The sequence below is a fragment of the Eleutherodactylus coqui genome, chromosome 12 (genome assembly GCF_035609145.1).
Source record: "Eleutherodactylus coqui strain aEleCoq1 chromosome 12, aEleCoq1.hap1, whole genome shotgun sequence".
Lineage (NCBI taxonomy): Eukaryota > Metazoa > Chordata > Amphibia > Anura > Eleutherodactylidae > Eleutherodactylus > Eleutherodactylus coqui.
This window is the reverse complement of record NC_089848.1, coordinates 126,311,977-126,326,734: the sequence shown is the minus strand read 5'-3', so window position 1 is coordinate 126,326,734 and position 14,758 is coordinate 126,311,977. Positions and strand designations below refer to the sequence as shown.

General features: G+C 43.1%; 1 protein-coding gene across 1 annotated transcript in view; it reads right to left on the bottom strand.

Moving 5' to 3' along the window:
* The window catches only part of MALRD1 (MAM and LDL receptor class A domain containing 1), a 460,314-nt gene that overhangs the window by 212,192 nt on the left and 233,364 nt on the right, over positions 1 to 14,758 (bottom strand). The window contains exon 26 of the mRNA XM_066584724.1: positions 8,653 to 8,833. Coding sequence (XP_066440821.1) covers positions 8,653 to 8,833 — 181 coding nt within the window. The remainder of the gene's footprint in view (positions 1 to 8,652; positions 8,834 to 14,758) is intronic.

The following is a 14,758-nucleotide window of genomic DNA, read 5'->3' as shown; positions in this document are numbered from 1 at the left end:
CTGACATGTACGGACCGCCGACAAGATACATAACCCCAACACACAGTAGGACTATAAGATCCCTGTAATGTAAGGAGCTGTAAGACCTGCTGACATGTACGGACCGCAGACAGGATACATAACCCCAACACACAGCAGGACTATAAGATCCCTGTAATGTAAGGAGCTGTAAGATCTGCTGACATGTACGGACCGCAGACAGGATACATAACCCCAACACACAGCAGGACTATAAGATCCCTGTAATGTAAGGAGCTGTAAGACCTGCTGACATATACGGACCGCGTACAGGATACATAACCCCAACACACAGCAGGACTATAAGATCCCTGTAATGTAAGGAGCTGTAAGACCTGCTGACATATATGGACCGCAGACAGGATATATAACCCCAACACACAGCAGGACTATAAGATCCCTGTAATGTAAGGAGCTGTAAGACCTGCTGACATGTACGGACCGCCGACAAGATACATAACCCCAACACACAGTAGGACTATAAGATCCCTGTAATGTAAGGAGCTGTAAGACCTGCTGACATGTACGGACCGCCGACAAGATACATAACCCCAACACACAGTAGGACTATAAGATCCCTGTAATGTAAGGAGCTGTAAGACCTGCTGACATGTACGGACCGCAGACAGGATACATAACCCCAACACACAGCAGGACTATAAGATCCCTGTAATGTAAGGAGCTGTAAGATCTGCTGACATGTACGGACCGCAGACAGGATACATAACCCCAACACACAGCAGGACTATAAGATCCCTGTAATGTAAGGAGCTGTAAGACCTGCTGACATATACGGACCGCGTACAGGATACATAACCCCAACACACAGCAGGACTATAAGATCCCTGTAATGTAAGGAGCTGTAAGACCTGCTGACATATATGGACCGCAGACAGGATATATAACCCCAACACTCAGCAGGACTATAAGATCCCTGTAATGTAAGGAGCTGTAAGACCTGCTGACATGTACGGACCGCCGACAAGATACATAACCCCAACACACAGTAGGACTATAAGATCCCTGTAATGTAAGGAGCTGTAAGACCTGCTGACATGTACGGACCGCCGACAAGATACATAACCCCAACACACAGTAGGACTATAAGATCCCTGTAATGTAAGGAGCTGTAAGACCTGCTGACATGTACGGACCGCAGACAGGATACATAACCCCAACACACAGCAGGACTATAAGATCCCTGTAATGTAAGGAGCTGTAAGATCTGCTGACATGTACGGACCGCAGACAGGATACATAACCCCAACACACAGCAGGACTATAAGATCCCTGTAATGTAAGGAGCTGTAAGACCTGCTGACATATACGGACCGCGTACAGGATACATAACCCCAACACACAGCAGGACTATAAGATCCCTGTAATGTAAGGAGCTGTAAGACCTGCTGACATATATGGACCGCAGACAGGATATATAACCCCAACACACAGCAGGACTATAAGATCCCTGTAATGTAAGGAGCTGTAAGACCTGCTGACATGTACGGACCGCCGACAAGATACATAACCCCAACACACAGTAGGACTATAAGATCCCTGTAATGTAAGGAGCTGTAAGACCTGCTGACATGTACGGACCGCAGACAGGATACATAACCCCAACACACAGCAGGACTATAAGATCCCTGTAATGTAAGGAGCTGTAAGATCTGCTGACATGTACGGACCGCAGACAGGATACATAACCCCAACACACAGCAGGACTATAAGATCCCTGTAATGTAAGGAGCTGTAAGACCTGCTGACATATACGGACCGCGTACAGGATACATAACCCCAACACACAGCAGGACTATAAGATCCCTGTAATGTAAGGAGCTGTAAGACCTGCTGACATGTACGGACCGCCGACAGGATACATAACCCCAACACACAGCAGGACTAGAAGATCCCTGTAATGTAAGGAGCTGTAAGACCTGCTGACATGTACGGACCGCGGACAGGATACGGATCCCCAACACACGGCAGGACTATAAGATCCCGGGGACAGTCATATGTTCCATGTCTGATGTTGTGTACCTGATCATGTTGGGGGCCTTTGAATGCAGCGACAAAGAAATAATACTTTTTTTAAAAGTGGCAAAAAAAACTGGTATTGATGTAATCGTACCGGCCTGCAAAATTAATTTAACATTTCATTTATACTGCACAGTGAATAAAACTTTAAAAAATGCCAAAATTACAGATTTTGTTAATATGGCCACTACAAAAAAAAATGGAATATAAAGCAATCAAAATGCTGACCTCAGTCTCAATCACTAAGAGGTTAAAGACCGCAATGTCCAAGGAGGATGGGAAATTTTGCTAAATGAGATTCTCAAAGCACAATGATTAACAATCCCTAAAAGAAGGAAGAATGGGAAGCATTTAAAGAGACCCCTATGGATGAGCACAGAACTTGCAGGCATGTTAAAAACAAAGAAAAATATGTTTACCAACTGGAAAGAGGAGGGGGGATATCTAAAGAAGAATATAATGCGGTCTGCAGAAACTGTAGGGCAAGTGTCAGAAAAGCTAAAGCTGATAATGAATTGAGGCTTGCAACAGAGGCCAAAAGCAATAGAAAAGGATTTTAGGGGTATTTCAAAAGCAAAGCCAAAGATGCTATTGGATGCTTCCAAGATGTAAATGGTGAATTAATTAAGAATGATGTGGAGAAGGTCAAACTTTTAAATTCCTATTTTGTATCTGTTTCCTCTCAGAAAGTAGATGTAACATCAACTGATCTTCCCCGTGCTATTGGGAGAATAAAAGAATGTAGACTATCTGTAAGCAGAGAGATGGTGAGGGAACACTTAGCTAACTTATAGGAGTCCAAGTCTCAAGGTCCAGATGAATTACATCCTAGGATACTAAAGGAAACAGCGGGGGTAATTGCTGAACCACTCGTCATAATCTTTGAAAATTCCTGGAACAGGAGAAGTTCTAGAAGATTGGAGAAGGAAAAATGTTGTCCCTATGTTAAAAAAAAGGGAAGAAGAAGGTGGATCCAGGAAACTACAGGCCTGTGAGCCTGACTTCTATACGGGGAAAGATCTTTGAACAAATTATTAAACAGCACGTATGCAAGAACTTGGGTGAGAATGGAGTAATTAACCAGAGCCAGCATGGGTTTGTAACAGACAAGTCATGCCAGAAGAATCTAATTTCCTTCTATGACAGAATTGAATGACTGGGTTGATCAGGGAAATGCGGTGGATATTGTATATCTTGACTTTAGTAAAGCATTTGACAAAGTATCTCATCTTTATTGAAAACATTACTAAATCTGGGATTGACAAGGCAACTGTTAGGTGGATTCACAGCTGAGTGAGTGATCGTACTCAAGGAGTGGTCATAAATGGCTGCACATCCAAGTAGAAGAATGTATCACGTGGGGCACCACAAGGCTTTGTCCTAGGCCCAACTAGTTTTGTACAATCAAATATTGCTATTTTACTGCATGATCCTTCTACTAGGTCATTAATAAATATATTAAAAAGAATAGGGCCCAATACTGCCCCCTGTGGTATCCCACTAGTAACCCCTCCAATACTGCCCCCTGTGGTATCCACTAGTAACCCCTCCAATACTGCCCCCTGTGGTATCCCACTAGTAACCACTCCAATACTGCCCCCTATTGTATCCCACTAGTAACCACTCCAATACTGCCCCCTATTGTATCCCACTAGTAACCACTCCAATACTGCCCCCTATTGTATCCCACTAGTAACCACTCCAATACTGCCCCCTATTGTATCCCACTAGTAACCCCTCCAATACTGCCCCCTATTGTATCCCACTAGTAACCACCCCAATACTGCCCCCTATTGTATCCCACTAGTAACCCCTCCAATACTGCCCCCTATTGTATCCCACTAGTAACCACTCCAATACTGCCCCCTTTGGTATCCCACTAGTAACCCCTCCAATACTGCCCCCTTTGGTATCCCACTAGTAACCACCCCAATACTGCCCCCTATTGTATCCCACTAGTAACCCCTCTAATACTGCCCCCTGTGGTACCCACTGGTAATAGTGCCATTAATACCCCCCTCTCTGTTTTATATTGCCCCTGGTTGTGGTGGTGTTTGTGCTGCCTATACTGCTTTGTCTGAAAAGCACCTTAATTAGGAAGGTTTATGTATTTTATGCTACTGAAATATCTGAAAACCAACAACACTCTTCCTTTCCTTTTTATAAAAGTACAAAACCTCCAGTCTCCCCATCAGTATGTTGCCCGCGGCCTTACGTACTACTAAAGATAAACTACTTAAAAATGCAGTCCCTCTGAGGGTTAACGCACTACTGTAGATACTGACAAAGGATAAAGGATGAGTTCTATAGAAATCACTGACCCCGGGGTTAGCGGAGCAGAGCGAGCCTGAAAACATCCCGCGCGATGCAGCCGCCCGGATTCATCAATGTGCCTCCACCAGGTCTGTATCTGAAACTGCGCCAGAGCTTTAGGCAAAGAAGAGTTTTGCGCCAAGAAGAAGAATAAGAGAATAAGATCCGGCAAGTTTGTCAACCCGACCCCCCCCCCCCCCTTCCCGAATACGACACATTTATGAAGCGTTACTACAAGAAAGTATCGGTAAAAAGTGGCGCTAATAAAACCTAACGGACGTCGGTGTAAATGAGGAAGCGTTTTGCACAAATTTTTGGAGCTCGATTATTTTAGCACAAATCCGACCGGCGTGTATTTATTCTTTATTTTGCCCCGTTTTTTCTTCTATTTTCATTATTTTGACTGTTTACCAATTACTTTATATTTGTGGGCAATGCAGAATAACATTTCTGGAACAAAAAATATTTCCGAATACGAACTGGCGCACTTGTGGCGCATGTAGTAGTGTTATGCGGATATGACTGCATCTTATGGTGGCAAGTAAACGAGATGGGCGGGGCGTGTTTATGTTTTACCTCCATTTTATGGGCTTAAATCAGGAATCCGACTGCTGACTGACTATTTCATACAATTACATAAAGCTGAATTTAATTTGTGGTGAAAAACAGATTTTAGAATACAAACTGGCCCATTTTTGGCGCATGCAGCACTGCTACGTGAAAACTGGTGCACTTCTGGCGCATCTTTCATATTTTTGGCGCAGTATAATTTGTGCTAAAATTACAAGTTGATGCACCACTTCTGTAAATTTGGCGCAATTTAAGACTGCGAAGTTCTAATAAGACTTGGTGTGATATACGCCGATATTCCTCAATAAGGCCAGTATGTCCAACTATGTCTAATCATCTCGTATCAGGTGGTAAGCCTTAAGCTGATCTCCCACGGGTGACTGTGATATCGGGCCGTGGAACTCGGCCTGATATTGCGCTTGGCATTGTGCGATCACCCACGGATGCCAGGCGTTTTTGACATCACTTAAGGGAAGTAGCGATCCTCTGCCAATTCAGGTCAGACACTGTACAGCTGGACTATCATGCCATGTTGGGAGCGGGGCCCAACCATCGCTCTGATACATACGGCAAAGGCTGCGCCTGCCTAGCCAGCTGAGCTATCAAACCTCCACAGGGATTGTTTGATCACCTGTATCATGGTATTGCATTATACTGTATTTCCACAGGCATGCTATTAAGATGTGCGTCATAAGAGGCAATCAATCATGACACTCCGCCAGTTTTGATGTGGGATTTACTGCAGCTTGCAGTGCATCATGTGGCCTATTCCATCTCATGTGAAAGCTCCCTGCGTGCGGCACAGAGTGTGAAGGCAGTATGCAGTCCTAGGTGCTCACGACCTGAAGGTTGCAAATTCAATCTATGCTTGGTTCAGGTAGCTGGCTCAAGGTTGACTCAGCCTTCCATCCTTCTGAGGTTGGTGTAATAAGCACTCAGCTGGTGGGGGTAATAAATAAATTACCTGAAAGCGCTGCGGAATAAGTTGGTCATTACAAATAACAAGATTTACTTAGTTCTAAAATGTTCCAATACACAATGTATAAATATATCAGAGGACGATTCAGAGCAGCGAGACTGTGGAACTCTCTGCCGGAGGACGGGGTGATGGAGAATCCATTAAAAGAGTGCAAGAGGGGCCAGGAGTGTAATAATATTACATGTTATATGACTGATTACTTCAGAAGGGTCGGTGATTCGGGGATTATTCCGATTCCCAGATTGGAGTCGGGAAAGAATTCTTTGCCCCAAAATGAGGAAAACTGGCACCTTTTTTCAGCCTCACAGACCATGTGACCATGGGGCATATTTACGTAGACATGCTGTTCCAAGTACGCCCTGGGGTAAGTACAACAGATGTATTTAGGGGCTCTGTGAGGTCAAGTTTCTATATGGGCCCAGAACTCTATAGTGACTTATGATATTCGTATTATTATTATTATTTTGTTTCAGGAGGGGGGGGGGGGTTATACCGTAGCATTACGTAAAATGTCATTTTTAGAAAGAGGCATTTCCGCCAAGGGATAACATTTCTGGAAGAGCTGTAATTCCTCACAGATGTTGTACTGCGGGATATTTTCCGGTATTCTGATGCGGCGACAGTTTATTCCAGCCCCGTGTGTTTTATCTCTGCAGGTCTTTCATTTAATGATGAGACTTTCACCTACCTCCAGGATGTCAGTCCCCACCCCCCCACACTCGTCATGGGGTGGCTTTATGATGCTAAGATAAAAGCTAAGTAAATACTTTTTATCTTGGTAAGTCTGTCCGAGCCCAGCATGCCGGTAACCCTTCTCTGCTTAGAGATGATATGCCAACTTGAAGAATGAGGTTAAAGATAAGAAAAATATTGTTTGTAGTCACTTCCAACACATAATTAGAAACATTTTTTGTATTTACACTTAAAATGTTTCTACCCCCAGATATTCCAGGAATAATGTTAGAACAGCGCCACCTACTGTTTATATATCCAGATATTCGATGATTCATGTTAGAATAGGGCCCCTTACTTGCTATTTAGTTTTCTTAAGACCTTGCCCCTTTGTTGCTTTTTATCTCCCTCTATTAGGGCGGGGTTGTGATCTGTGGATATAGTTTAGCTACAGTGCCTAGTTTGAGGTAGTCTGAGACACACCCCCTGTCTCATCATTGGTTCAGGAAGAAGCACAGCACTCGGGTGAGTTCTGCAACCCCGTCGTTTCAGGAATCAGCGGGAGTCTCAGCAGCGGGACCATCACTGATGGCTAGAACAGGAAAAAAGGAAAGCAAAACGCTGATGTGAACACAGCCAATAGCTGGTTTCAGACGAGAGCATTTTAACTTAGTATTTGGTCCATGTTTTAGGGACCGTAATTCGGAGCGAATGTAAATCCCTTGTGAGGGTAACTATATATTGTAATATTGTGCTTTGTTTTGTATTTTAGTAGAAACGTGCTGATGTACGGTATACTGAAGAGCCGGTCTTCTTCACATGGGCGTAGTTTCTATGGTTTTGTTTTCATTAGCGTCCATTAATAGTACGAGCAAGAAAAGATAGGGCTTGGCCAATCATCTCACAGTTTTTTTTTTTACTTGCGCGCTATGGCATGGAGTTTGAATAGCCCGAAAAAAAGCCCGGGTTCATGCTCAACTACACTCCATAGTGGCGAGTTTAGTCGCACGTATGCCCATGTGTTTTTGCCCATAAGCAGGATGTTCTACAGAAACCTGCCCCTACATACCCAACGGGGATAATGTGACACATTGTAACACACATGTCTGTTACACCCTTTCCATAAGGCGGCCGCACACTGGCGTATTTGCACATGAATTTGCATGGGCAATTTTTTCACGTGCGATATGCCACAAATAGAACCCATTGATTTTAATGGGTTGATTCTCATGTTTTTTTGTGCACGTTTGAGCACAAAAGGTTTTCGTAGGAGTCTATGGAGAAACCCATGATCCAGCAGTGAAGTCTGTCAGTCTAAACGCTCTGCACAAGTGCTAATGACCTTAGCGGTGACATCAGTCATTTAGATGATTGTCGTCCCATGTAAAAGGGACATAACATTAATATTAGATTTTAACACTATTGCTATCTCAGGGGGTCTAACCATTAGCAAATTCCAGATAACATGGGAGCCTTGAGCTGAAATATTTGCTAACAGTTTAGTTTTATATGCTAATATATTGATACAGATACAAGTTACAATTGGTTGCATGTTATCACAAGGCTTGCTATTCTTATGATTGGCCCGCTGTAGGATGCCGTTTCTCCTGAACAATAAACATAGGTGGAATCATCTTGTGAACACATCTTATATGTTACATGTATTGATTCTCCGACCTCGTATCAACCACGCCCAATTAGGCACCACATTGTATCCAATAACACAGTTGCGCTCACACTATGTATTTATTCACATGGTCATATTTTTCACAGCCTGACTAATTCTCCTACATTTGTCGCCGTATTTGGATGCTTTTCTAGTGGATAAATTGGGATCAGTATTTGCCGAGTAGAAAATAAAATATACGGAAGTGAATGCTGATCAGATACTGATGATACGCTGATGACATACGGTTGTATTGTCCTCTTCAACACGTTCATCATTTGGATCCGTATTACGGACATGTTACAATGCGCTCGTCTGAAGGGGTCTACAAGGTATTTTGTGGTACGGAGATATTCTCTGATAAGACATTAGAATCACTGAATTAGTTGCTACTCACATGGAGAACAGTTTATAAACTCAACATCATCAATGGCGGCTCCACCTCCGAAATCTCTTATCCGGACGCCTTCAAATATGACTTCAAAGTTTCTCAGCTTCCCCAAATGAATTTCCACTTTATTCCACTTCCCGTCGTGATTCTCGGATTCTCCCCACACTCTCGTTAGCTGGTTTTCTGCCTAAATATAGAGTGACATGTATATTAGGAGCAGTGAGTCAGAGCAGGTGACACCCAGCGATACATTATTAATGACTGACACTTATGCAGAAGGACATTAAGGCTGATTCTCAGCAGACTACATCCATAAATTATGTAGGGGAAAATGGAAAATATGGCGGACTTCTGTACATTCTTATTTCAAAGGGCCATTCCAGCAAAACCACATTTTTTCCAATTCCTGCCCCCTCATCCGATTACATGTCACACTATGGAGGTCTCCTCTGTGTATTACAGCCACTTCCATGCAGTGCAGACCCCTAGCTGATGCTTGTCAGACACCAGCTTGAGAGTGAGATTTTTTATTTTCTGTTTCACATCTATCCCATGATGCATTAGCACAGTGTTAGATGAGGTTATACCATTTCTGCCAGCTGGGGGGATAGTTTAATTATCATTACCTTCTATACTAAATAAGCTGCAAACCATAGTTATACATTCAGGAGGATGAGCTGTGATCTCCTCTATTATACCTGTGTGACAGGAGCTGTCTGATCATCAGTAATTGTGAGAGAAGTGTCTGTGCCATCCTTTAGACAGTTTCTGTGGTGAGTGTATTTAGTATAGCATCACACAGACAGAATCAGACTAGAAGCTGAAGTTGATCTGAGCTGGTCAGAACTGAGATCACTTGCCAATCTGAGAAGAAAGAGGCCAGGAGTCTCTGATAGAAAGGAATAACTAACCAAGGTAACACTTCTGCTCTACATGATCTATCCTGAGGATAGGTCATCAATAGCAAAATTGTCCAGAACAGAGACAATCCCTTTAACCCCTCCATTCCCCAGGATAAAAGCTTATGTCCTATGTATGGCATTGCCTCACAAGTCTGCCCACACCAGTCGCAGTTGTTGTGACTGACAGCCGACCTTCTGCTGTAACAGCAAGGATTGGTGATCCCCAATGTAAACCCCTTACATGCCAGGATTAATGTTATGGCTTTTCAAATGCGGAGATTAAAATCCCCCCAAAAATCGTTACTTTCTTAGGTCTGAAATAAACCATGTTGGTAAGTGGTTAAAAAACCTGTCAGGCCCCTTTAATAATTCAGTATTTTGAAGACCACAGATTCATGAAGGAAAGTCTTTTCGCTTGTACCTTCGTTTTTAAAGTTTAACTAAACTTTCAAAAATCTTTTGACAAGTGCCACGGACTTCTCCAAAGTTTTAATCAGTAGGGGTTCAGATGTTGAGAAGCGCTATTGTAGTGGCCCAGAGTTAGTGTGGCCCCACCATAATGTTATATGTCTGTCTCGTGCCACTGTCTTGTCAGTGTCTTAATTGTGGAGTGTATGTGAGTTATGTATGTTGCACCTCTACAGTACTGAATGGGTTAATGTCTGGGTTATGTCTGGAAAATGTATCATGTTTTGTGTCATGTGACTATGTTTTATATATGTGTTTGCAAGGATGTAAGGTGGGTTGTTTTTTCTAGTCTCGGAGTACAGTCTAGTCTGGTCTGTGGATGCGTCAGGGCAAGAAGTTCTGCTTAAAGTCTGTCAGTAAGTCACACAGACATTGATTGGTCTGTGTGTGGAAAGAATGGAGGAAGCTGAGCGATTCCCTTGTGCTTGGCCTGGGACCAGTATACCACTAAGTACTCAGTAAAAGAGAAGGACCGTTGCTTGGCTAGAAGAAAGGCACTAGAGGCGTGAGTGTTGACCAGTGGAGAGTTGGAGAGAGAGAGAGAGAGAGTCACCAGGAGCGGGATCACACAGATAACTAGGACTGTGGATTGTTCGGAATACCCCAAGAATCCTCCCTGTCACACCACCTTCTCTGGTTGTAATTGTGCCAAACCATTGTTGTAAAGTGGACTTTGTTGATGTTTCAGAAAACCAACAATAGCAACCATTCCCGGTTTGTCCAGAATGTTTCCCTCTGTGTGGACTACTTTATTCTATCGTCAAGGTTCACCTCAGAGGACGGAATGGTGGTGTCACGAGTGACAAAGAAGACTACAGGTAACCTCCGGTTACTTTTTCTGTGACCTCCCCCAGCAGTAACTTGGTCGGGTCCCGAGATAGCCCCACGGGAGGAGATGGTAGGGCCCCATGACAAGGCCTTTAACTACCCCACTATCTCCTTGCCTGTGGGCCCGCTCCTCAGACACTGCACTCTACAAGCCCTGTATTAGTACTAGAGAACAGAGACAGTACTTATGCTGTTTTGCTCTAGCTACTGGTAGAGGTCTCAGCCGCCGATCCCCTACCAATCCAAACTTTTGACATGTTGAAAGTTTTTTAAACTGTAGTTACATTGCAGAATAAATCTGGTACTTTCTGATCTGCTGGATGGAGCACAGAGACACGCTGCCCCGTCTAGCACTAAACGCTACGGTTTTATGTACTTGAACACCAGCCGCTCGCTGGGCATTTTCTCTGCATTCTCCTCTCTGCATATATAAAACATAATGTATCTCAGCAGTTACATCTGCTGCATCGTTAATTCTCAGACCAACAAGTTTTGAGTGATGTTAATTAATTTGTCCTTTCATATTAGTTACAGAAACGGCTAATACGGTTCCTGCTGGTCAGTTTATGATGTGGAAGGGATCTCCGGGGTCAGAGGTCGCGCAGTAGACAATCTAATGTAAAGCTTTTCCATGCAGACTACATTAGATGCACGCTGTTATTATTCACACAACGCCTTGTTAAACCTCTGAGTGCAACAAAGAAACGCACGGCAACAATGTTATTAAAGTTCGGCAAACTCAATGTGACTTTCCACAAAGTTACAGATGAATAGATTGGTATTAATGGGTAACTGAAAAAAGCTTTTACAGTTAAAGGGGCCACCTGTTTTGGACAGTCCTCTTTAGTCAGAAAGGACGAGATATTCCACTGGATAGACAATCAATGGGGATCCAACGCTGGGATCTGCACATATTCCTTAACCCCTTAATGACACAGCCTATTTTGGTACTAAGGAGGCAACGATTTTTGGGGAATTTTCATCACCACTTTTCCAAATCCATAGAATAGGTAATAAATATCTGATGGTTGGTGGTGCAAACACTGGGGTTCACAGTGATCTCAAGAACAGCTACCACAAATGCCGCATGTGATTGGCGTGGCTTGACTGACCACCAGTCTGTTGACTTTTATGGAGTAGATCAATGGACTTGACCATCTATCTAAATGCCATAGACGTGAGTGGAGCCGTGGTCACATACATGCACCAATGCTCCTTACATGTGAGGCATTAAGGGTGAGCTATTATGATTATTGGGGATCGGGCAATTGTTCCCCTGTGGATAGGGGATTAATGTCTTTACTGTGAAAACCCCTTCCCCCTCTATGATATACATGTATGAAGTGGGCTTAAGATCTAAGCCCACTTTATACCCAAAGGGTGCTGGCTGTTTCTGACAGCTGATATCCCTCCATAAACAGCTTACATATTAGGACAATTCCAACCACGGCAAGTAAACCCTGCCTGTGGCAGGGCTTAATATGGGAACGTAAAAAATACAATACATTGCAATACTCAAGTATTGCAGTATATCATAATAGTAGATTAATTGATCGCAAGCTCAAGTTCCTTCAGGGGACTTAAAAACTGTAAGATATAAATCCATATATAATTTGTGAAAACTAAAAAATATACAGATATTAAATATTTTAATATAAACCCTTTTCCCATTTCCGTCACAAATTATGAAAACCATAAAAAAATATGCACACTTTGCATATTTAAAAATCCCCGCCTCCTGAAGGTGCTGGGCCTGATTGGCTGAGAACTGTGACCAATCACAGGCAGCACTCAGCCATTCATTGAATGACAACTGAGCACTGTCAATGAATTCAATGAATGGCTGAGCACTGCCTCTGATTGGCTGTGATTGGCAGCGTCATTCAATGAAGTAGTAAGATGTAAAAAAAATCTATAAACATAGTATTGTCATAATGGTACTGACCCATAAAACGAAGTTAACATGTCATTTTTACCACACCATAAGCTCCGCAAAAGCAAAACCCTCCAAAAAATGGCACATTTGCTTTTTTTCACTTAGGTTGCACAGTCCTCCCTCTCTCTGCTTGGTCAGTGCCGATAATGCCCCCAGGGTGCAGGTCCACCTCTGTACACACAAAGATAGACAAGAGCAAAGATCAAAGGTCTTGCAGTAGCAGCAGGCCCGAGATGATGTCAAAACCATGTGACAAGGAATCAGCTAGAGGGGGTCATGTACCATTAAGTGGGGATTTAGTGTTAATAAAATAGTGTTTAACATGACAGCTGCAGATGTGTGTGTGCATGCATGTAGCAGAGCTGTATGTGTATGCATGTAGCAGAGCTGTGTGTGTATGCATGTAGCAGAGCTGTGTGTATGTGCCTGTATATAGCAGAGCTGTATGTGGATGCATGTAGCAGAGCTGTGTGTGTGTGCCTGTATGTAGCAGAGCTGTATATGGATGCATGTAGCAGAGCTGTGTGTGTGTGCCTGTATGTAGCAGAGCTGTATATGGATGCATGTAGCAGAGCTGTGTGTATGTGCATGTATGTAGCAGAGCTTTGTGTGTATGTTGCAGAGCTGTGTGAGCTGTAGACATGTACAATGTCATGCAGCAGTGCTGGGTATGCATATAATGTGAACTTATATGCTTGCACCATAGTTTGAATGGGCATACTAAGTTTAACTAAGCTGACTGTCCACCGTTAACCCCCTTTTCTATACTAGAGCACCAAAGCTAATGATGGTAGCCCCTCCGTGTTATTAGACCCCCAGAGGTATTTACATTAGTATGACTTTTTTGCTGTTTTCTGTTGTCTAAGAGCAGCCTCAAATAAACGCATTTGTGGATGCAAAATCTGCACTCGCAATGCGCAGCATATAGAACCCTTTGACTTCAATGGGTTTCTTCACAAGTTTCCTAACATTTCAAGCACAGAAAAAAATATGCAACATGCTCTTTTTTTGGGCGCAATTGCGCACTGAAGGCCCCTGTCTGTATGAAATCTCACATGGAACTACGTGTTTTCACAGGCCTAGTTGGTTAACTGACCCACCTACTAGGTAAACCGACCTGCCCACCAAGTCAGATAACCTGCCTATGAAGTAGGCTATCTCGCCTACTCAAACATGGGCCTGCTGGCACACCACTGATGTGAGCGGTCCCAGTAGCGCAATCAAGTACAGAAAAACACGCCGATCCTGATACAGTAGCCGTGACCGTGAGCCCTGCATAGCGCATATACACCTCGTGATAGTGAGCATATATGTGCTTACGCCTGTGTGAGGCCACCCTAAACCTGGGGTTTGTCTTATAGTCCAAAAAATACAGTGTATGGTGCATTAAATGATACCATTAAAAAATACTACTTGGTCCACAAAAAACAAACCCTTACATGGCTGTGTTGATGGAAAAATAAAAAAAAAGTTATAGCTCTTGGAATGCAGGGATGAAAAAAATGAAAAGATAAAATAATGCCTGGCAAGTAAAGGGTTAAGGAGTGGGAAAAATTAACTGGATAGGGCTTCATAGGATACAGTAAAAGTTTGGAATTGGATTATCTGGATGATGGCAGCCATGGAGTGGAGGCGGGTTTCAGTAGAACCCGATGAGTCGTGGATCGGGCAGTAGATCTTCTTTGATATCCGTGTAGAAGATTATTAATTATATATATTTATATACGGTTTTATTGACCCAACAAGATATCACCAGTTCTGCCTTTTACAATGTAAATGGACATGGATTTCATATAGTACATCCAAAATTGTTTAATCCATACAGTAATATCTACTGAAGATTAACAGCGGCGTCGCAAGAAAGACATTAGTTCTCCGAAGAGCAGCTGCAATGAAAACCTTGAAAGTTAACAAAAAAAATGTATTTTAAAACTCTGGTCAGATAGAGCCATGAAATTAACATAAAATCCTATTAACG